Source organism: Fusarium coffeatum (genome assembly GCF_003316985.1).
Source record: "Fusarium coffeatum strain FIESC_28 chromosome Unknown BRIP53273_contig_377, whole genome shotgun sequence".
Taxonomy (NCBI): Eukaryota; Fungi; Ascomycota; class Sordariomycetes; order Hypocreales; family Nectriaceae; genus Fusarium; species Fusarium coffeatum.
Genome location: NW_022158166.1, coordinates 19,114 through 41,617, shown reverse-complemented (window position 1 = coordinate 41,617; position 22,504 = coordinate 19,114). Strand labels below are relative to the sequence as shown.

General features: G+C 49.5%; 7 protein-coding genes across 7 annotated transcripts; 5 read left to right on the top strand and 2 right to left on the bottom strand.

Moving 5' to 3' along the window:
• Positions 1-468: 468 nt before the first annotated feature.
• FIESC28_11249 (uncharacterized protein) lies at positions 469-2,575 on the top strand (the record flags this gene model as incomplete). The annotated part of the gene is made up of 5 exons (XM_031165376.1): positions 469-665; positions 720-1,319; positions 1,368-1,619; positions 1,668-2,196; positions 2,243-2,575. The coding sequence occupies 5 exons, from the start codon at positions 469-471 to the stop codon at positions 2,573-2,575; spliced, it is 1,911 nt and encodes a 636-aa protein (XP_031010565.1).
• A 511-nt stretch (positions 2,576-3,086) lies between these two features.
• On the top strand, positions 3,087-3,593 carry FIESC28_11248 (uncharacterized protein; the record flags this gene model as incomplete). Its single annotated transcript, XM_031165375.1, has 1 exon — positions 3,087-3,593. One exon carries the CDS (start codon positions 3,087-3,089, stop codon positions 3,591-3,593), a length of 507 nt encoding a protein of 168 aa, XP_031010564.1.
• Positions 3,594-3,928: 335 nt separating this feature from the next.
• On the top strand, positions 3,929-5,287 carry FIESC28_11247 (uncharacterized protein; the record flags this gene model as incomplete). The annotated part of the gene is made up of 1 exon (XM_031165374.1): positions 3,929-5,287. The coding sequence occupies one exon, from the start codon at positions 3,929-3,931 to the stop codon at positions 5,285-5,287; it is 1,359 nt and encodes a 452-aa protein (XP_031010563.1).
• A 465-nt stretch (positions 5,288-5,752) lies between these two features.
• On the top strand, positions 5,753-6,746 carry FIESC28_11246 (uncharacterized protein; the record flags this gene model as incomplete). The annotated part of the gene is made up of 2 exons (XM_031165373.1): positions 5,753-5,811; positions 5,858-6,746. 2 exons carry the CDS (start codon positions 5,753-5,755, stop codon positions 6,744-6,746), a joined length of 948 nt encoding a protein of 315 aa, XP_031010562.1.
• A 2,070-nt stretch (positions 6,747-8,816) lies between these two features.
• On the bottom strand, positions 8,817-11,702 carry FIESC28_11245 (uncharacterized protein; the record flags this gene model as incomplete). Its single annotated transcript, XM_031165372.1, has 3 exons — positions 8,817-9,132; positions 9,181-11,508; positions 11,614-11,702. The coding sequence occupies 3 exons, from the start codon at positions 11,700-11,702 to the stop codon at positions 8,817-8,819; spliced, it is 2,733 nt and encodes a 910-aa protein (XP_031010561.1).
• Positions 11,703-14,217: 2,515 nt separating this feature from the next.
• FIESC28_11244 (uncharacterized protein) lies at positions 14,218-15,408 on the top strand (the record flags this gene model as incomplete). Its single annotated transcript, XM_031165371.1, has 1 exon — positions 14,218-15,408. The coding sequence occupies one exon, from the start codon at positions 14,218-14,220 to the stop codon at positions 15,406-15,408; it is 1,191 nt and encodes a 396-aa protein (XP_031010560.1).
• Positions 15,409-15,979: 571 nt separating this feature from the next.
• Positions 15,980-20,158, bottom strand: FIESC28_11243 (uncharacterized protein; the record flags this gene model as incomplete). The annotated part of the gene is made up of 1 exon (XM_031165370.1): positions 15,980-20,158. The coding sequence occupies one exon, from the start codon at positions 20,156-20,158 to the stop codon at positions 15,980-15,982; it is 4,179 nt and encodes a 1,392-aa protein (XP_031010559.1).
• Positions 20,159-22,504: the final 2,346 nt, after the last annotated feature.

Below are 22,504 nucleotides of genomic sequence, written 5' to 3'. Positions count from 1 at the left end.
GTAAGCCAAGCCAAGAAACTGACGACAAAGCCGTGGCCATTACGAAACGAGAGACGATCTTCTGAAGCTTCTTTTTTAAAAGCGTGTTACACAATCTTCTCGTCTCTTTCCGGGATTGTTTGCGATTCTTGAAAGTTTGTTCTTTTTTACTGAGAAACCGGGACGATAAACGTTTCACAGTCAGCGACGAGTCAAGCCCATTGATTCATCTTGGATGACCCAGTGAGGCGCAGTGAGATCTAAAGAAACAATACTACGACGATATATTCTGAAAAGTTACATTGACATATTTCTTGGGCTTCATCTTTATTCTTTCGCCACTGCTACAGTATCATCCCACCAACGGCCAGACATCATCTTACGCGGGGGAGGGGTAAAACGGTTGTTGGACTTATGATAAACGGCTTGACCGATGGATGAGCGTTTAATTGAGCCAAGGAAACCATCATTTCTACCAATCAGCTCAGAATGAGTCTCAATCTACCAATGCGACCCAGCACGAGCAGTCAGCGCAACCGCGACAGTCGAAATAATTACTTCAACAGCTATACTCCGCCAAGTTCGACTGAAGCCATCAATGGACCTGTGAGGGAGTTGGTCAGAGAGCAAGCGCCTCTAAACGATCGCTTGATCGTGGGTGTTGATTTCGGTACTACCTTCTCAGGGTGAGTATTCATGTTGGAGAGGATGTGATATGATAATGAGACTAATACCTCTAGTGTCGCTGCTGTCTACACTTCCACCCCTGATGATATAGAAATCATCAAGACATGGCCAGGCGGCAATGGTATCACCTCAGACAAAGTTCCGACTGAGATCGCCTACGATTTCCCACCCAATGCACCTCAAGGCACAGAACCAACAGTGAAATGGGGTTTCCAGTTCAAGCCTGAGGAGTCTCGTTTGCGCTGCATCAAGCTCTTCCTAGATCGTTCTCAAAAACTGCCCTTCTACGTTAGCCCTCTTGACACAGCAGCCCAACTGAAGCGTTTCAATAAGAATGTAGTCGATGCTGTGAGCGATTACCTGACACAGGTGTATAAGCATACTATGGATACGCTCACACGTCGGTATGGAGAGTCGTTCATGGCGTCGACCAAGGTTGAGTTTGTCTTGACGTGTCCAGCTGTTTGGAGTGATGCGGCGAAGAACACGACCTTGCAAGCTGCTGAGAGGGCTGGGATGGGATCTAGATCTGAGATCCAAATGATCAGTGAGCCTGAAGCTGCGGCTGTGTATACTCTCAAGGCAATTCAGCCAAATCATCTGAATGTGGGTGATAACTTTATTGTTTGTGATGCTGGAGGTGGTACAGTTGAGTAAGTTTGCATTCTCTTGGGATATTTACAGCCACTGACAGTTGGCAGTTTGATTGCATACAAAATTATCTCTCTTAAACCACTCAGAGTCGAGGAGTCTGCAGTTGGAACAGGAGGGCTATGCGGAAGTGCTTTCCTGAACTACCGTTTTGAAGAACATGTCAGAGGTCGTCTTGGCCAGACTCGATTTGATGAGATGAAGGCCAAGAAGGGCAAGACATGGCAGATGGGTCTTCGATACTTTGAAGAATTCGTTAAGAGAAACTTCAATGAGGATGAGCACCAGGAAGTCAACGTTCCGTAAGTACACTCCAATACTTGTGATTGGATTAAAACTGACACTCTTAGCTTCCCTGGTCTTCCTGACGATGAAGAAGCTGGGCTGGACTCGGGCTTCTTGGTCATGACGGCAGAACAGGTCAAGGACATCTTCGAGCCAGTAGTGAAAGAAGTGTGCGACCTAGTTCAAGGCCAAGTCTCAGGACTTCGATCAAAGGGCGGTATCGTCTCCGGCATCGTCCTAGTAGGAGGATTTGGTCAGAGCGATTATCTATATCGCCGTCTGAAGTCTCACTTTACCAGCGCTGCTCCACCGCCCTACAGCGAACGTCCCACGCATGCTAATGCCAACTCTACGCAGGAGTCGGGTTCTATCGAAGTGATGCAGCCCGTCTATGCTTGGACGGCAGTTGTGCGTGGTGCGGTTCTGCGAGGATTGGAAGGCAACATGGTCATCTCTCGTAAGTCGAGAATGCACTACGGAACTTCATATGCTACTGTATATGACGAGGACAAGCATTCGGTCAGTGAGCGATACTGGTCTCCTCTATGGGAACGATGGATGGTCTCTGACCGAATGCAATGGCACATCGCCAAGGTACGTCCCTTCTCCCTTTCAACTAACATTCACTAACACATCCCAGGGCGAGGCTTTATCACCACTTGCCCCTATCGCATTCCACTACACACGCAACTTCCGCCCTGGTCAATCCCTCATCGTCACAGACGACCTGATAGCATGCGACGCCGACGAGGCACCCGCAGCATATACGCGAGACCTAAAACACGTGTGTACTCTCACAACAGATCTCAATGCTGTCCCCAGGAGTCTGTTTACGAGGTTGACGACTACGAGGGGCGTTGAGTTTGATAACTTGGACTTTACGCTGGAGATGAGGGTCGAGAGTGCGGGACTGGGCTTCGAGTTGAAGGTTGATGGGGTGAGATATGGAAGGGTTGAGGCGGAGTTTCATTAAGAGATGGATGTTTGGACATAACGGTTGGTTACTCGGGTTAGACAACGGTATACATTTACTGGCTAAGCTGTGCCTGATGGGTGTGACGTCTTCTCGTGACATGAGCCAATCTCTGTATTTGCTTATTGCCCCGACTGACCTTCATTGCGTGCCCTTGTTTTTGGTGATCAGGATTTCTTGGCCGCGGCTAGGCCTGTATCTATAACATATTCATTTGCACAGCCTGTTGTTCAACTTGATTATATTCTTTGTTATGTGAAAACAAGACCGTATTCGTAGCAGACATCACACACTGCTCACCAAACACAATACACTTGTTGAACTGTCTTTGTTCGACCGGTTCGAAGAGGAACACGCTTCAGAGCGAGGATTCGCCCGAACGAATTGCTTTCGTCGTAAATATAAAACATGCCGCCCTCGAACTTCATAATATGTGCTCATCACCTGCAATTCAAACTCGCTCGAAACAAACATATTACATTGCAACCGGTTTGCATCAAAGTCGTTCAAAATGACGTTGACAACCTCCAACTCAAGCTCCTCTGAGAGCTTCACCTTCCATCAGCCTCATTCCAGAGCCCCCAACTACATCTGCTGGCATCGCGGCTTGAACAATGCCAACGATAACATGATGATTGCCCTTGTAGTGCCCTGGATCCAATGGCCCAACAACCCTCTCGATGATGTCAATACGGAGTGGTCCATTATTCGGGACAAGGCGCGCCAGGCTGTGCTTCAATGGCGCAGAGTTCTGAGAGAGAAGATCTCAGGTGAGTCGCACCAGAGGCACATGAAGATCACTAGTATTATTATTATGAATTCGCAGCTGAGACTAACTGTTGATAGCTTGGGAAAGGGTGAGGAGCATATGAGTTTGTTCTATGGATTCGTCGCGGATGAGTTGATGGATATGGACGAGGTGAGAGGTGTGAACATGGGGAAGGGTCTTATCAAGTGGATTGGTCAGGGAGAGGATGCATATCCTGTCGTGAGGAATTTCAGATCCAGGAGTTGGTAAGGTAAGTAAGTGGTAGGATATCTCTGTGGTATAAGTCAAGGTAAGTATATACATGCTGGACATGTAATGCCTAGTATCTAAAATGCAACATTTACCATGAGATCATATACACATCTGTGAAATACTATAACCATCTATCCAAATTAATAGTAGGTATGGTGATACTCTTTGATTGACCATTCAGATGGTCTGAACAGACGTCACTTGAAGTTGGTTTGTTCTTCCACTTTTCAAGGTGGGGCACAAACATCAAACCAAGTTTATTATATACACAATTCTCACTCCTTCATTTCACCTTCTCTCATATAAAAAGAAAAGAAATACATTTATTCGCAATGTCTTCTTCAGAACAACTCGTGCATTGGGCGACTTCGAACGGGGCCACAATCAACCCCTCAGTCCAAGTTTCCCACCTACCAGAAACAGGCCTTTCTTTCTGCGCAACAGCCTCTACATCGCTTTTTGACACAATCGTCAGCATTCCTCCTTCTCTCACGCTGTCATATCTCAACACTCTTCCTGGCCGTGACGACCCAAAGCCATTTACTTCGAAGTTTCTGGCTCAGACTCCTCCGCATGTCATTGGACGGTTTGTTTTGATCAAGCACTTCCTTCTCAAGGGAGAGTCTTTCTGGGCGCCGTATATACAGGCATTGCCACAGCCAAACGATGTTGATTCATGGTCTCTTCCGCCATTTTGGCCGGATGAGGATGCTGAGTTATTTGAGGGGACGAATATTGAGGTGGGAGTTACCAGCATTAAGGCCAATGTGAAGCGCGAGTTCAGAGCGGCGTTTGATCTCCTATCGAGAGATGACTGGGAGCCTGAACTGCTTAAACATTTCACTCTGCCTTTGTATCAGTGGGCCTACAGCATCTTCTCCAGCAGAAGTTTCCGCCCAAGTCTCGTTCTTGGACCAGAAGACCAACAGCGACTGCCCGAAGGAGTCAAGCTGGATGACTTTTCCGTTCTCATGCCGCTTTTTGATGTGGGCAACCACGATATGATGACTGAAGTGCGATGGGAACGCGACGAGAAGGCCAACGATTGCAGTCTCAAGGTTGGAAAGGCGTATCAAGCAGGAGAGCAGATCTTCAACAACTACAGCATGAAGACAAACGCTGAGTTACTTCTCGGATATGGCTTTATGCTGCCTGAGACGGAAGAGCTACACAACGACTATGTCCACGTGCGGAAGCGCCAACCTGCTCAGGGTGAAGCTACAGAAGAGTACTACATCTCCCTCCGTCCCATCCGCCACAGCAGCTCCCTCCTCGCACGATCTAAGCAAACCGTGCAACTGGGTGACTCTGTTGATGTACTCGGAGCTTTCCAGCATGTTCAGCATGATATGGTATGGGACATCTTCTGCACTCTCGCACCACCCGAACAACGCCACCAATTTATATGCGAGGGCACAGAGCAGGAGCAGCAAGAAAAGTTCTTCAGTGGACAGGTCACTGAGGATGGACGGATGTTTATGCAGCAGACGGCTGCTATTATCCAGCACAAGGTTATGCAGGAGCTTGAGAGGTTGCTTGAGACGGACGTTGAGGTTGTGAGTGGAGGAGATTTGACGAGGAATCAGCAGTTGGTGCTGGATTATAGAGCGAGATGTAGGAAGGTTCTTGAGAATACGCTTGAGGCTATGAATATGGAGGAGCTGTTTGGAGAAGATGAGGATGAGGAATAAACTGACCAAAGGGATATAGACTAAAAGAGTCAAAACGATAGAGCCAATGAGGATAGATTGCCTTACAGATATACCAGTATATCACTGTCGTTGTAAGGTATGATCTCGAGTTAGTGAAACCACTGCTTCAGAGAATCGTGTTACAGTCAAAATTAAGAATGACCAAACCAAAGTTTCAGTAATTGCTACATGTACACTTTTAATGACATGCCTGTCATTGCTTAGAGCCTTTGTGTGTAAGATCAAACGTGCTTGTCTTGGTGGATGTAGAACGTGGTACTCACCGTTCACATTGGCTGCATATTTCCACAGTCAGATTTGGCTTTATCTCCACCCACTAACTCGACATCAACTTACTCACCACCTTCAACACAATAAACAACGTTCCCTTTAAGAACAAGTAAATAACTCACTTAGTAACAAAGCTTTGAGGTACCACCTCTCTTCAGACTTCATTCCGCTACCATGGCAGCCTCAACTTCATCACCCCGCAAACTACTCGATCTTATCACCGACATTGATAAGTAAGTCTCTCCATACAAATGGCTATACTGTAGCTAATAGTTCCAGTGTCCCCTTGGATTTTGAAACAAACTTCTCCCCCTACTATCGTCTCTACCTTGCCCCGGACCCTCGCCCTCATGGCTTCATTCACCCAGACACGGTATCCTCCATGTCATGGCCCACCACATTCGCCATCAACCACGAAACTCGCGAAGTGACCCTCACGGAACCACCTACTTCCCAATCTCTTACAGAACATGCCAACTCATCATTCCAAAAGGCTGTTGATAAAGCCATTGACGATGATCTATTCCCAATTCTTCACAAGGAGCACAGCGAGTACTTTCGTATAGTCGGTGCGAGGAGTTTTGTCCAAGTTGAGAGATTCGCTGCGCCGTTGTTCGGTATCGCTACCCGCGGTGCGCACTTGACGGGTTATGTTCGTGATGAACATGGAGGAATCAAGATTTGGGTTGCGCGAAGAAGTCGACATCTTTTTAGTTATCCGGGTCTTCTCGACAGCACCGTCGCAGGCGGTATCAAAGCAAGCGATACACCACTTGCTTGTATAGAAGCCGAGTCCACCGAAGAAGCATGTCTTCCTCCAGACCTTGTGTCAACCGCCCTTGAGCCCGCAGGTGCTATAACACTCGCCAACATCAACGCCAAGTCAAAGCTCTTCCATTCGGACATCATCTACGTGTTCGACCTGGAGATGCCGGCTGATGTAATTCCCCGACCGGGAGACGATGAGGTTGAGGAGTTCGTGCTTATGGAGTGTGGGGAGGTTGTTGAGAGGATGTTGAAGGGGGAGTTCAAGCCGAATGTTTGTCCTGTTATGATTGACTTTCTTGTTAGGAGGGGCTTTGTTACGGAGGAGAATGAAGAGGACTTCGAGGAGATTCAGAGGAGGTTGAGAAGAGATATTCCCGTGCCTATGGAGTCGGATGTGTAGTTGTCGGCGTGACATAGACTTCAGAAGTGAGGCTATACAGAGATGTCTCACGTTGGCATGGCCAAAGGATTTAATTACACACATCTGTTTCAATATACACCAAATCTATCTTGTCGCAAGCGCTCAAAGTGTTCTGTCTTCTAGCAACATCATTGTGTGCGTTTCTTCTTTCGACTTATGTCCGTCCTACGAACCAGTCTTAATCACCATTTAATCTTTAACAAAATTTAAAAGTCTTGTCAATTCTAAATCAGTACTTACATCTTGAATCCCCAATGCAATAAGTGAGTAAATGTCCTCTAAGCCAATCAGTCAGTGGTTATTTTGTGTCTTATCCAGGGTAACTTGACTGTCCCGATAGCCGTCCAGGCCCGTCTACAGTGTAAAAACTGCCTCTGCCTCTGTTAGGTTGGTGAGGTGAGGCGAGGTCCCTTCCCAATAAACGACGACCATCCCTACCACTACTCAGCCCACCAAAAAAGTCCACTACTTCCCCCAAATTCCAGTCTCTGTCAAACAAACCCGCAAAGCAAAAAAAAAATTAGATACGTCCATCCATCTACTCAACAACAAATATCAACCACGACATCTAATATTACGACTTTGAATCGCTGATATCACTTATTGATTCTCTATATCTGCTTTGGTATAGAGATTATTGTGATATCACTCGGTATGTATTATTTCTCTTTGTCTGCTGACCTCTGGCAACCCCGCCCTGACGGATCATATGGCCTCCAGCCAAAACAACCGACTCGTTAATACGCCTGATTTACTCAACCGTTCTTACAATAACAACCTCACCAAGAGTCTTTTCTGAGATATCTTCACTTTGTCGGCCAAAATGGACCATTCCCCCCTTCATTTGCCACACTGCTATGTGTCTCTGTTATGGCCTTGCCACAGAGCGTCAAGCCCATCACTGAGCTTTCTATCTTCTCCCTTCCCACAACAATCACGCTCTGAATCACTCACCATTTCATCTCATGTTTACCTCCCCTTACACCCTCTTACGCCCTTACATACTTCCGTACGAGTCGTCTCGTAACTTTCTTTTTCTCTGAACCATCGATACACTTGGTGCCTCAGGTCTTCTCTTCACACCCACACAGGTGTCTTGCGCCCGCCCAACTCAAAGTTCGAGGCATACTCCATGCTTCAAGGCTCAAAGACTAAGTTTACTTGACGCTTCCCGTCAATGCTTCCCCGACTCAACCAGTTCCCAACCACTTCAGTTATTGACACCACTGGACGGCCTTCAATGTTTGCAGTTGTGTCCAGATCGCCATCACACCCTTCCCATCTGCATCATGGGCGTGAACAATTCTCAGCACGACGCACCACGTCCATACAGCACCACAAAGCCAGGACTTACCAAGACACGGAGGCGACTTAGACGTGCTGTTTACTTTGCGCTCCGTCAGCCTACACCCATGCCCAAATCATGGATCACAAACAAGCAACAGCAGCTACAACGACTGACTGCAAGGCCTTGTCGTTTGGCACGATACATTCACATATATCACTACATCACGTCACACTCAATCAACGCCCAAGTGGGAATATCGAAGTTGATTTATTTTCTGCATTCAACATAACGCTGGACCGATAACCGGTACTTGGATGCCCACTGCCATCCAACCTCACTTCGCTGGATATCACCTATCAAGTATCCATAATCGTATATGCTATCGCCTCCGTTCGCTTCTCGGGTATCTCCCAAAAATTATTCTCATCAACCCCCTACCACTTTGGGCCCTCCTAGCACTGCATCCTCTCGCATATACGCCGCTACTGGTTGGTTCCCGAAACCAAAAACTGCTCGGGGGATATCACGACGTCTTCATTACCGATCTCATCAGGCTTGGTTTATGACAACCTCGTCGGAGGCGGCATGCCCGAGTATATTGCCGAGCACATCACGCCATTCCTTTGAGCAAGCATGACACCTGGTGTAGCCATGCGGCTGGGTATAATGGTGCCTCATGCTCGTCGGTCGACTTGGCAACCAAGCTTCCAAAAAGGAAGTCATACAACTCATTCAATCCGTCTGTCAATTCGACGTTATTTTTACTCCTCCTCCGAGTCTGATTCATCACTAGACTCGGCGGTAGGTGTAGGAGCTTGCAGCACAGGCTGGGCGTCTCCGGGCTCCTGACCAGGTCTGTATAGATCGCGAAGACCACGAAGCTGTGCGATGCGCTCCTCCTGCTCGCGGGCACTCATGGGTTTGTTCTTTTTAGGCTTCGCCGATGTTGACGAAGTCTTCGAGTGTTTAGGTGGCGCGGCTCGTGATACTTCTGGAGAAGATGGAACATTCGAGTCCTTACCGAACCCTGGAAGAACCTTCTTACAGAGCTCCCAAAGCTTGAGCAATGCCTCGTGACTTAGTTGGTCAATATCTAGCTCAAGTTCTCCATCAGTGTTCTCCTACAAACATGTTAGCATTACTCGATACTCGACAGGGGAGGTGGTGCTTGCATTTTGGCCCGTGTCTCGCTTGATAATGTCGATGGCACGGTCAAGCTGTGCACCTTCAAGATCGTTGATGGCCGAAGCTATCGAATCCTTATCTGCGGCAGTGAGGGTCTTCTTGGAAGCAGCCTTCTTGGGACCGCTGGGTTTCTTAGGATGAGGCACGGTTCCGCTAGGCTTACGGGGGGCAGATCCACTGGGCTTGGGCTTGCTAGGCTTGCTGGCCTTCTTGGCAGGCTTCTCTGGGTTCTTTGTGCGGTGCTGGCTAAGAGCCTGTTTCGCCTTCAGCAGGTTCTTCTGCACCACACCAACGATAAGCTGCTGGGTCTCAATCATGCTCTCGTTGGGAATTTCAGCAGCGTAAAGATCAGTGAGCTTGCCACTCTCTTCTCGTAGCTTGGCCTCCAGGTCACGCACTTCCTTGGTAGGGTCAACACCAGGGGGGCCCTCTGCTTCCTCACCCTCAGCCTCCTCATCTTCATCTTCCTCATCACTGCCATTAGTGGCGGCAGGAGCATTCGCCTTGGCATACCTAGACAGCCAAGCGTCTTTGTCCTTCATCAGGTTGCTGTAGTAGCTCTCCAATTGGGAGGCCACGTACGACACAGAGTTGCCTTGGTCAACAGTGCCGTTGAAGGTATAGCAATTGGTGAAGATCAACCGCACGTTCTTATCGAAGTCCTTGAAGCTGGTAATCTCGCCATTCTTCAACATCCGAGCAATCTTGTTGAGGTCCATGGGTCTCTTGATGATGGAGTAGTAGTGGGGGATGTTCAACCCTTCAGCATCAACTGGGTCCATGAACCAGGAATTGAGGGCTGTGTTCTTGGGGTGCATCAGTTCACCCAGCGTCTCCTCGGCGAACTGTAACTCGGGCTTGAGCTTCTTGCGCGAAGGCTTGGTTGTGTAGTCGATGTCCTTGGATTTGGGAGCACGGACAGTTCGCTTGGGACGATCACCTTCAGTCGCATTCGAAGCACGGCGCAATTCAGAAGCAGCAGCAGCAGCCTCTTGAGATCCATGTCGCGGCTTTGAGGATACGCTCTCAGCAGCAGGGCTCGTGCCTGGTCCAACAGATGGCTTGCGGGCAACAGAGTCGCCCAGGGAGCTGATACGCGACTCACGAGGAGGCTTGGGCTTAGGCGCAGACTTGGGCTTGACTGCCTCTTCCTGGGGGATCAGAATGATGTTCTCCCAGATATCTCGGATGGCATTGAACGCAGCAGTCGTCACCTCATGTAAAGTGCCATTGAAGGTACGGGTGTTGTCGTACATAAGAGCCAGGTCGCTTTGGAAGTCACCGATGGTGCTGTATTTGGAATCGCGCAGAGTTCTGTCGATCTCAGATAGGTCCATGGGCTTGTCGATCTTGGACAGATAGCTTTCAGCAAGTCCTGGCCACAACTTTGGGACAGAGTCTTTGAAGTGACCACCCGACTTGGTTTTCTTGACGCGACCAAGCACCTTCCTGAACTCGCGGCGTTGATGGTTGGTAAGCTTCTGCTCCTTGTAACCGTCGTCACTCCATTTGTCGAGACCGGAGAAACGTGACATCTCCTTCTCGGGAGCATCCTCACCAGGAACACTATCTGTGATCGGAGCGGGAACTCCAGCGTCGACAGGCTCTTCTGATTTGGGCTCCGTCTTGGCTCGTTTGGGCGCAGGCTCATCGTCAATATCGTCCTCACGCTCGCGCGCTACTTTAGAGCTGGCCGAGGCGTCGACTGCAGGCGCATCTTGCATGGCCACTTCGGTGGAGGGCTTGGGGGCATCAACATCCTTGGTATCGATCGCAAGTTGAGACAGGCTAGTAGGCTGCTCGTCGGTCTCTTCCTTAGGAGATGCAGCATCAGTTGACGTGGCCGCCTTCTCATCAGCAGCGTCGCCCTTTTCCGGCGCATCGGAGGGCTTCTCTGTCATATCGACATCTTTAGAATCTTCAGTGGCAGGTTCTTCAGCGGGCGCATCTTGCGCAGGCTTATCATCTTGAGGTTTGTCGGCAGGGGCAGCATCTGCCATGTCGACATCCTCTGATGCAGCCTTTGCTTCATCTTCCGCGGGCTTCGAATCGTTTGATTCTTTCACTTGGTCGCCACTGTCCGACTTATCCTTGATATCTACAGCCTCGTCTTTGAGTGGCGATGGGGATGTCTTCTTCTCATCCTCATTCTCTGCCATCTCAACATCCTTGTCTACGCCGTTCTCGACTGGAGGTTCTTCTGTCTTGTCGTTGTCGTTTACTGATGTGGATTCAGGCGCGTCATTTGATTTCTCAGGAGTCGCATGTCTGGTAACAAGAAAGTCAGCGAATGCTGAGAAAGGATGGAAGCGCATGCATCGCGACAGCACAGTCACAGTTGGCACGCAGCAGAAAGAATGAGGGGCGACTTACCCATTAACTTCGGACTTCTGTTCCTTCTCTGCTGTGGCATCGCGCGATATGGGATCGGCAGCGGGAGCATCGGGGGTGGGCGAAGCCATAATGGCTGATCGCGATAAATGCGCGTCAATGTAAGTCTAGCTTAGTTGACCCAACGCGACATGAAATAACGATGCGTTTACGGGACCAGGTAAGTCGCAAATTATCGAGAGGTAAGCGACGTGATGTTGATGCGCGATGGAGAGGGTTGGGGTGGGGATGCTGGAATGGAGGCGCGTCGCGCAGTTGCGTAGTTGGAATAAAGGCGGGGAGTCGCGATCTTTTTATGCGCCGCTCAGCTTTGGGGTTTTGGTGGCCTAGCGGCAGAAGGCAGGCAGGCGCAAGCGGAGGTGACAGCAGCAAGTACCAATCGATGTCGTAACCCGGAGGTAAGGTAGGAGCCAGGTAGGTCAAAGAGCAAAAGCCGAAGCAATGACGCTGACAACAATAACTGGAGAGCTTTTGTTGTAATAGGCCTTGCGCGCAGATTGTAGTGTACAATGTATAATGCGTAGAGCAGAGCAAAGGAAGAAAGAAAAATGATCAATAAAAAGAACAATCAAAGAAGAAATAAATAAAAAAGTCAGTGCAAGCGATGCAGAGTTAATCTGTAAATCGCGAGACTTATTATTGATTATAAAAAGTCAATAGTATGTGCAGTGCAAGTGCAGGTGCAGTAAGCTTTTTTGGTGGTGATCGCCAGGTTCGAGAACAACAAGAACGGGAAGGAGCTCTTATCGTGATCGGGGCGCGGAAGGTGCTTTTTGTGCTTTGCGGTAGCCTCAAAAAGGTGCAAGGTGGTTGCCAAGAGGGGGAAAAGGGCAGTTGGGCTTGTGTGAGTGGCCAGTGCTAGGGAGGTCAGGTCCCAGATGGCTACGCAGCGCAGAAAGAACAGTGCAGTGGCTCTGTGTCTTTTTTTTTGCTTCTTCTCTCTTCTGTTTGGCCGGAGACCGGAACGGAAGAAAGTTGGAGGGGGGTAAGGGGGGTTGGATTTAAGGGGAGTTTCGGAGCCTCTGAGGGAAAAGCGCGTGCACGTCAGTGAATTTTGCCCGGTCGGAGGCGCGGTGGTATTTATGAGAGAAGAAGGCAAACTCCGTTGAGCCGTTCACTTGTCTCTACCGGGGCGCGCAAACTTGGCAAGGGGAAAAATTTAGTTGTCCGGGTTTTGTACAGAAAGGGGATGGCACGAGCCATCCCACAATGGTGATCTCTGGTGGCTGGGGAACTTGTGGCTACGAGGTTGGGTATCACTATCAACAAGTTTGTTTCATGAGGTTTTGATCATGTCGAAGATAGATGGATTGACTGATATCATCGGAATCATCATGAAGATTCTCGAGCTTAGATCACAAAGAATTATGTTCAGCTTATACAGCACACGTAATGGTACGTCGCTTACATGTGGTCCAAACCTTACGGGCAGATGATGTGGCTAGAGTCTGAGCATATTGTTCAGAAAGGGAAGGTCTCCATCCCGAAAAGACGCGGATGAGAAATTGCAGACGGTTCCGGAATGCCTCCGTTTCCCGAGCACTGCGTCTTACAAGATGATCCGGTTCAACCAGATGAAATGAAGATGTCGCCTTAATTGACGGGCTGATATTTTGTTGAGAGTTCCTTTTAGGCAGCGCAGCAAAAAATTATAATGAAAGAAAAGAACAATAGCCAACTCTAAAGTGACCAAGCATGCAAGAGGCTATCCTCTTAATTCATGACACGTGCTTTAACCTTCGCGACACTTCTCTTACACGTTCGCGTCGCGTTACTAGGCCATGATGCAACAAAGCATCATAATCAATTAGTGATCTGCATTCTGATACCGAAGCTAGGCCGCATCATGGTCCAGCCGGAGACACGGGTCCACTTTGGATCTCAAGTTGGGAGCCAAACATCAGGTGACCGTGCGTTCCGTATAAAACGAGATAAACGGACATCGACATGGCTTGTGATACCCAGATTTGATGCTTCTGGGATGTTTGATAGGTAGCTCTTTTATAGAAGGAAACTTTGTACGGATACGTGCCTGTTTCTTGTTTGGGCCTGGGCACGGATGACAAGTTGATCCTTCCGAGCGATGTAAAAGAACCCATAGGTACGCGGCTGATTGTAGTTTGTTACGTCCTATCCAATCAAAGCTCAATTTGCTTTGCCAGCCAATCAGTGTTATTGAAAGGCTTTCCAAACTCCAAGATTAGGCCGCTGTCCAACCCGACAGCCAACTTTCTGTGTGCCACACATGACTCATCTTGTGGCTGTTGAGTTGTGGCACTACACGTGATGCTATTCTCTAATCTTATCGCATTGTGGGGCAACCACCAAGTTAAGCTCAGGTTCCAGAAAAAAAGTTCCTTCACTCGAGACTGAGCGACGGCTTCGTCAAATTTTCCAATTGATAACGCTCAACATCATTCATTTCTCTTTATTAATAACGAGAAACCGCGATATCAGCGCAGCAACAGTCAAAGTCATTTGACTCGCCTTTACCCGTCTTTGATTCTAAATCATCGACAAGTCCTTGCACGCGACCCGGCCGTATTCTTTCTGCGCCTGCCTCAATAACTTCACACTCTATTCATAATGTCGACAACAAAACGCAAAGCGCCGGTCAAGCTGGCTGCGCCCGTTTCTCGAACCAGTGCTCAAATCCCTAATAAGTCCGCTATCAACGAGTCAAAGGCCTCTATCGGTGGCGCCGAGACTTTCGCTACATCCCAGCCCGAGACTATTGACATCTCATCCGATGCCGACAGCGACGAAGATCTCTCTGATGCTGAGAGTATCGCGGACCAGAAGGAGGAAGCGCAAACTGCTCAGGAACCCAGCGCAAAGGCCTTGAAGCAAAAGATCAACGGTGATACCAGCAAGGACGCGGAGTCAGACGAGGAGGGTGTTTCGCCTTCATTTGGAGAGCTTCTCCGCGCCGAGGGCGATATCATCGATGTGCCCTCAGCCCTCAATGGCGCAGTCGTCTCTCAGTCCACAAGGAACTCTCTTGTTCCTCGTACTCACCAGTCCCTTACTACCGTCCTTACTCAGGCCCTTCGCACCGACGACACAGACCTTCTCGAGTCTTGCTTCCACACCCCCGATCGCGATACTATTCGCAACACCATTGAGCGCCTCGACAGCTCTCTTGCCGGACTTCTCCTTATCAAGCTCGCCGCTCGCCTGCACCGTCGTCCTGGCCGTGCTGAGAGTCTCATGCATTGGATTCAGTGGACACTAATTGCTCACGGTGGTGTTATCGCATCTCAGCCCAAGGTTATCCACAGCCTCAGCAGTCTGCAAAAGGTCGTCTCTGAGCGCGCCAAGGGTCTCAACAGCATTCTTGCTCTCAAGGGCAAGCTCGACATGCTCGAGGACCAGATGCACCTCCGACGCAAGATGGCCAACCCTAAGCGTCGCAACGCTGGTGACTCGGGCTCCGATGAAGAAGAGGACGACGATGACGAGGATGTTATTTGGGTTGAGGGTGAAGATGAGGCTGCACGCACACCTGGCCGAAGACGCGGCTTCGAAGGCGATTTCGACGACTCTGACGATGACGACGCCGATGTTCCTATCACCAACGGCTTTGTCGGTGACTCTGACGATGAGGAGGTTTCAGCTGGCGAGGAAGAGGATAGCGAGGCCGATGAGTCTCTCGACGAGGATGAGGTTAACCACGATGATGTGGACGAATCTATGGGTGAGGATGAGGACAGTGATGTTGAGGCTGCACCACCAGCCAAATTGCAAAAGACTGGCAGCTCTAGCAAGCGGAGATAAATGGATTTGAAGAAAAAGCATGTAGAAGAGTGAAAATAGGGGAGGGAAAACGGCTTGTTAACATCCTGGCGTTGGTCTTGTAGACATTGGGTTGCTTTAATTTTTCTGTATCTTTGTTTTGGCAATATGACAAGTTGATACCTCCCCATGCTCTGCATTCACTCTCAAACTCGAAATGGTAGCAGATTTGTTCACGTCACCACATTCATGTTTGGCTAGATGAGGATATCAACAAGAGAAGCAGGTTTTTGGAGAAGCATTTGTTATAATGAGTAAATTGTTTCCTTGTTAAAATAGCTGTCCTTCCAGCTTTACGAGTATCTCCAGCGCCATGCCATGCTAGGTGCCATGCTGAACACGAAAAAGCAAACTTCCTAAATATGTGATGCCAAAATCTCCTGACCTCTATCAAATACACCTAACACCATATTGATAGCCATGCGCTTTGTGTGACCCGTCCTTCTTCTATGTTTCCCCAAAAAGTATTACTGTAGATTCATGTTTAGAGTTGTCTCCCGAAATAGGTCAATCAAATGTTTCAGGTTGAAACAACCGAGATATGTTGGATTCTTCAAGGGAGAACGCCTTGACGCCACTGCTCGATTCTGTTGGAAGAGCCACCCTGACCGGGCATTTGCATACCGGGCTGCAACATGCCTGCACCATAGACGCTCATGCCACCGGCGCCATACGGGCCCATGCCGTTAATCGCACCCAAGTTCCCAGTCGAAGCGCCGTAGGGAGCTTGCTGCATCGGCGCACCATATGTACTGAAAACTGCGCTCTTACGGTGGTTAAGAGCAGGCTGGTTGAAAATCTGGGTATGAAGAGCTGGTGAAGACATGGCGGCTTGAGAGTTCTGACCACCAAGACCGTTGTTGAAAGTGCCCCCACGGTAGCCACCAGAATGAGCATTGCCTGCAACTCCTAGAGCCTGAGGCATCTGGTTTCTATAGGCAGCCATCTTGGCGTTGCCTTCTCTAACCAGTCTTCTCTCACGCTCGAGACGCTCACGCTCAGCCATAGCCTCATTGACTTCCCTCTTGGGATGAGCAGAAAGAACGCTCGACATTTGGTGCATTCGGCCATTGACACCAGGAATTGGCGCCTCCGGTTCCTGTGGACTGTTCAACTGGTTGAAGCTCATCTCTCGTTCACGGGCCTCGCGCTCAGCTTGCAAGCGACGGCGACGCTGCCCCAAAGTTTCCTCTTCGCCTGTCTTGGGCTTGTTCTCCTCCTCTTCCTTGTTTTTCTTCTCTTCGGGGTCCTCAAACTGATTGAGAAGCTCAACAGAGAAGGCTCCACTGACAGGTCGTGCTTTGGGCAAAAGATTTTCGGCCTCTTCCTTGGCAGCAAGGCGCCGTTTCCTGTCCGCAAGTGTTTCGCCTTCGAATTCATCATCCGGCACAGTGGATGCGTTCTGCACTGAGTGATGTGCAGAGTGAGGTGTCGTAGGAAGATAATTGGCGCTGAGGTTATTCATGCTAGGTCGGTTGGTGAGGACCATGGATCGAGGATCCTGGCCATGAAGACGAGCTCGGCGGTGGCTGAGAGGTTCGTTCTCCTCAATCTCACGACGCTCCATCAAACCGATGGGGCGGTTCAAATCCATAACATTCTTTGCACCCTGGTTACGTGCCGCGATGACAGCCAAGGGGATGTCCTCATCGTCAGAATCTTCATCAACAGGCTGTGCTGCGCCCTCTTCCCAGGCCAAGTTGATACGCTTGTTATTCCTTGCTTTCTTCTGCGTCTCGGCAACTGCGTCCATCTCCAGTAACGTAGCGTGCATACCACCTGGGAATGTTCGTTGGGTACGCTCCTTCTGCTGTTGTTTACGTAGTTGTAGTTCGGCCAGTAGTGTTGTCGGAGGTCCATTGTATGCTTCTTCATCAGTGGCATCTTCGGCATCCTCCGCAGCCTCATCCTCACTGTGTCCATCGTTGCGACCATCTACGCTGCGGGCCAAGCCATCGTTCTCACCAGCGTTCGTGTCAGCGTTGACTGGTCCCAAACCAGCCTCTGAGTGAGCCTTTTGGTCCTTGTTGTCATCACTGACGTGACTGTGACGCTTGCCAAGCCACATGAAAGAAGACCGTTTTCTGGCATGTTTCTTGTCACCCTCGGGTTGAAGAGCAACGGATGCAGCAACAGATGCCCGTTTCTTCTCTGGACCATAAACTTCCTTGCCAAGTCTACCAGCACGCTCATGATCGGTGAATGCACTAACAGGGGCATTGGCAGAAGCGTCCAGGATGCTCTCGAGAGTGGCCATCGCTGAGCCATCCTTGACTTCGATATCTGGCTGTGTGTTGTCGGGGAGATCGAAGTAAGCACTGGCTCTCAGTTGCGGTGGCAGGTTGGACATTCTCGACTTTCGCTCATCAGGGTTCTTTCGGAGCTTTTGAGGACGTCTCAAGGTTTCAACCGGTGCTTCGACTGGTTGCACAGCAGGGGCGGCCGTCTGCTCTGGAAGCACAGGATGACCTGGGTCGGGCTGTTGACCAAGCTCTCTGAGCTCGTCAGAAGACAAGGCAACGAATGATGCTCGATGACCAGCGAGGGGATCGGGCAGCCACGAGTCCCTGGTAGTATCTCGCTCCGGAGCAGGGATATTGGCATCCATAGCTTGTGATTTTCTCCCACCATCAAGCATAGCGCTCATCACCTGGGATCGTCGCTTGTTCCTTTCGCTGGCCTTGGGCTTGTTCGAGAGCTTGGGAGGCAGGTTGAGCATAGCAGGTACACGAGCTGGGTAGTAGAGCATTTGTTGACCCGACTCAGGGTCCATATAAGATTGCGGTCTGATGTCAGGACGAGGTGCAGGTCGATGGGCTGCTGAATGTTGTGGTTGAGGTTCAAGGTCGTCCGGAAGAGCGTAAGGGTCATCTTGATCGGGAACCCAGTGAACACCATCAAAATCACCAAACGCATCTTGACATTGTTGGAAAGTCGTGTCTGAGTGCGAGCTTCCAGGCCGCTTGGGATCTCGGGACTCCTGTTCGGTCGGTAGACCAGTGTGTGCTTTGACATGTAGATGCTCGTTCCTGGATTCCATGAAGTTGTCATCCCCCATCATGTTCTGGAAAACATCGGTAGCGGGCATATTGGCGTCGCGGAGCTCCTCGGGCAATAGGGATTCACCCTCGGGGTTCTTGACAGGGGTTTTGTCAGCCATGTCGAGAACGTCCTGTGTCAGGGCAATAGGCTCGGATTCTGAAATCTCTGCAAGCGATTGCTTGGTAGAGCGAACACTTCTGATAGATGCCTTGCCTGGGCCGTGTCGTGACAAGACAGAATCGAGGTCAAAGTCTGGTCGGCCTGCCGAATTTTTGGACCCTGATCTAAGTCGCCCAGTAAAAGAGTGGTTCGGGGAAAGGACGTATCCGCCAGGAGAATAACCACCGTGGCGTGCAGCGTTATTCGTTGATACGATGGAAGAAGCGATAGAGGGATGTCGTCTTAATTGTTCAACAGCGGAACCGGGATTATTAGTGTAATCGTCAATGGACCCTGAGGCTTTGAGGCTGGCAGCAAGTATCGAGGAACGCCGACTATCGGATCGCTTTAGTTCAGTATGTAAATCTCGTATCGCATCGTCGATGGAACTTGTCATAGACAGCCGTTCGGCGGTCGCTTCGAGTTGTGCGATGTTGCCAACGTACGCTCCAGATCGAGCCTGGGAGGTAATGTCGGGAGTTGGATGTTTGATATTAAGGGATGGCGAATCGGGAGCGGTGCGAACGATTGGCCTTGGCGTCGGCCTGACAAAATTCGTATCGACTCGGATACCACTTAGTCGTGAAGAAAGGGATGTGTTGCGTGAGGGAGAGAGGTCGTTGTCTTGTGAGGAATGAGTGTTGCGGTGTCTTTGATGCCCAGGGGGGACAGAATCGCTGCTAGTGGAGGCCGTGCTGGACATGGCCTGGGTGGCGCTTTGCGTAGCACTGCAGTGACTACTTGCCTGTGCGGGTGCTGTGGCTTTCCCTGGTGCAGGGCGCGCTCCCACTGATGAGGGCCCTGTGGGCGCTGGAGCTGGAGCTGGAGCAGTCTCGTATTGCTGATAGCTGGTCGAACTATCTATTTGATACTCGTGCTGATCGGAATGAGGGCCCCTGAAACCAAGAGCAGGGTCGGCGGCGTTTGATGGGGCGTTGCTATTTTGGGCAGCCAGGCCTGTCGTATTTAAAGCAGACGGTGAATTAACTTTTGGGTGCGCTTGCGAAGCACCGTCTTCTGGCTGACTTGTTTCGCTAATTGCTGGAGACTTTTCGCTCGGGTTTCCATCTAGAGTTTGATGTAAATCGGAATTCTCCCCAATTGAACAAGGGACTTTACCATCATCAGCGGCACGTGTCTGCTCGGCGTTGCCGTCATCTGCAGTCTCTTTATGCCCTGGAAGATCTGCGCTGTGCTGGCCTTGGGTGCTGGGGTCTGCAAGTCTAGTGGGCGACCCCGCCGAATTCAATGGTGATTGGCTGGAGGGTGCTGCAGTCTTGTCGACACTAGCTGGAGCACTAACACTGCCCGCTTCGAGACCAGTCGAGATGAACTTGTCAATATCGAGGAAACATGAATCGTCCATCATGCTGAGTGGTGTCGGGTTTTGGTCGGCCAGCGACTGAATTGAGACCAGCTCAGGACTTGTCGTGCGGGGAGTTGAAAGAGGAGAAGAGAGGAGAGCAGATGCGGATCGGGCCTCATCCATGTCTTGGCCATCGCAGGATATCGTAGTCTTTGAAGGAGTCATGATGACTGATTGGTGAGCGCACAAGACGATGCGATCCTGCGCCAACCGAACAAGGCAGGGAAACTGCTGCCTTTGACTTAATTCTTATCAACAAGGATGCGTCCTGCGTCCAGATCGTCCAGAAATAGACAAGCAAGTGGATGCAAATGGACAAGATTGGCGAAGTTCGGTACAATGTACCCGACTCTGACTGAACGGCACAGCACAGCACAGCACAACGAGTGCAAAGCAGTTGAGTTGTTATCGATCTGTTGGTAGCTTGGAGGGTGGTAGTCTCAAGTCATGGGTGAACATCCCATGATATAGTGAGCTGAAGTCGGTGTGAGCTTTGATGATAGCTGGCTGCAGGCGACGCAATTTCGAGAGTAGCTTGGTGATAGCGGGAGACCGGTGTCAAGGGTCGAGGGGTTCGTTCGCGCGCAACGTCCTTGAAGCTAAAAGATGAAGAAGACGAGGACTCGATTGGAAATGTTAAGATCGTCGAAACGGCGCGGCAGAGACTAGAAGTAGGATTAGACTCGGAACAAAACCCAAACGTAAAAGTAAAGTTGATGGTCCAAGTTTAAACGGATGACGGATATTAAAGTGGAAGGGAAGGGGTCCTTGTACAGACCAAACGGGAACAAAGCGGGAAGGAAGATACAAAACAAGACTGGAATGATTGGCAAAAAGTATAGAGTAAACAAGACAATCCTCAGTGCCGTGCAGCACAGACTGACACTGACAAAGAGGACGATTTAGTAAATTGTAGTGCAGCGCGCACAAGCCAAATCAAGGTAAGGTATCCTGGTGTTTCTGTTTTGCTACCAACCGGGGCGCGTCGCATGGAAAGACAGGATGATCCCAGGCACTATACCTACCGAACCAGGTACGGCGCGGAAAGGCCCGTAACACAAGACAAGTACAGTAGATGTGATTGTGATTGCAGATTGTGAAATAAGATGAGATGAAATGAGACGAGACGAGACGGGGTAGAGAGGAAAACGTGGTTATCGCAGGAAGATCAACAATACGTCGGCCCGTACCTGACAGCGCAATTCGCATACGCAGTGCAACTTGCAATGAATGCGAAGCTTGTCAAGTCGATATAAGAGAAAAGTAACCAACCAGATGTTGAGGATGCACGGTCGTGCTGATCTTGTGGTAGTACGAGACGTAGGGCCCTGGCGTACAAAAAGCAAACGACCAAATATTAAAGGGTCATTCAAAGTGGTACGAAAGAGAGAAGAAGAGAGATTGGGCAAAGTAGAACAAAATTGGTCTGACTGATGAGAGTGGATGTCGCAACGAAGACAGACGTCGTACGTACTGTACTGTACCTAGTCGTAGTCGTAAAGTGGGCAGAAAAGTTGGAAGTTGGAGAGGGAAGTCTACAGTAACCTGAAGCAATGCCTGCCCATTGACTTAAGTGGGACAGAACAATCCATCAAGACTCTAGAAGTATTAGTCTTTGACTTGACGTGAGTCGTACAGAGTCGCATCGGACATGTTTGGTTGACTGGGGGAAAGTAAATAATGGCAAACTTAGAGTTTAGAAAAGAGGATAACAAAGGAAAAAGAAGCTTGTCTTGCTATGGTATGGATTGGAGGCGCACACTCTATTACTCTTTCTACCGACTCAACACTAAACTCTGTCTACACTCAAATAAATAAGCCTAACTTGATCGATCTAGCAATTCTCTTTAAACCAAGCCACTGCATGTTTTGGATCAGGATAAGGCTCAGCTGAAAAATGCATCAGAAATAGAAGTTCCTTTTTCCTGGCCCATTCCATCTATGATCAGCATAGCTTACATTGTCGATCGACAACCTACACCAAAAAGCATCGCGTTCCAATACTCAGTAAATGTCAGAAATGACAAGCCCTTAGTTAGATCACGATTCTTGCTACTGTATGGGTCTATTTCTTTCTCTTAGATCGTTGTAACTTGACCAGCATCGGAAACGAGAAACACGTCTTGTATCCACATGATTGATCCTTCTTTTCCGGTCATGACCAATGATTTAATATAATGGAAAAAAGAAACGATCAATCTATCCGTACCGCTGCTAGGAAAGACTTTTCTCAACCGGCGTGTTTTACTACCACGTTTCGCTTACCGAGACGGAGACTTTGCCCGTTCAGATCCATCCCCAGATTCTCATCTCTCTCTACCTAACCCTCCTCTCCTTCATCATCAAATGATCAACAAAACAACATGCAGGTCAAAAGCCACTGCAAAGTAAAAGCTTCACCAAAGATGCCGTTTCTGAACATAGCTTCCAATCAAGAAACTCAATTGAAACTGTTACCCACCATCTTCGGTCACGCTCTGCCCTGTTTTTGTCCTTCTGTTCCCCGGAAGC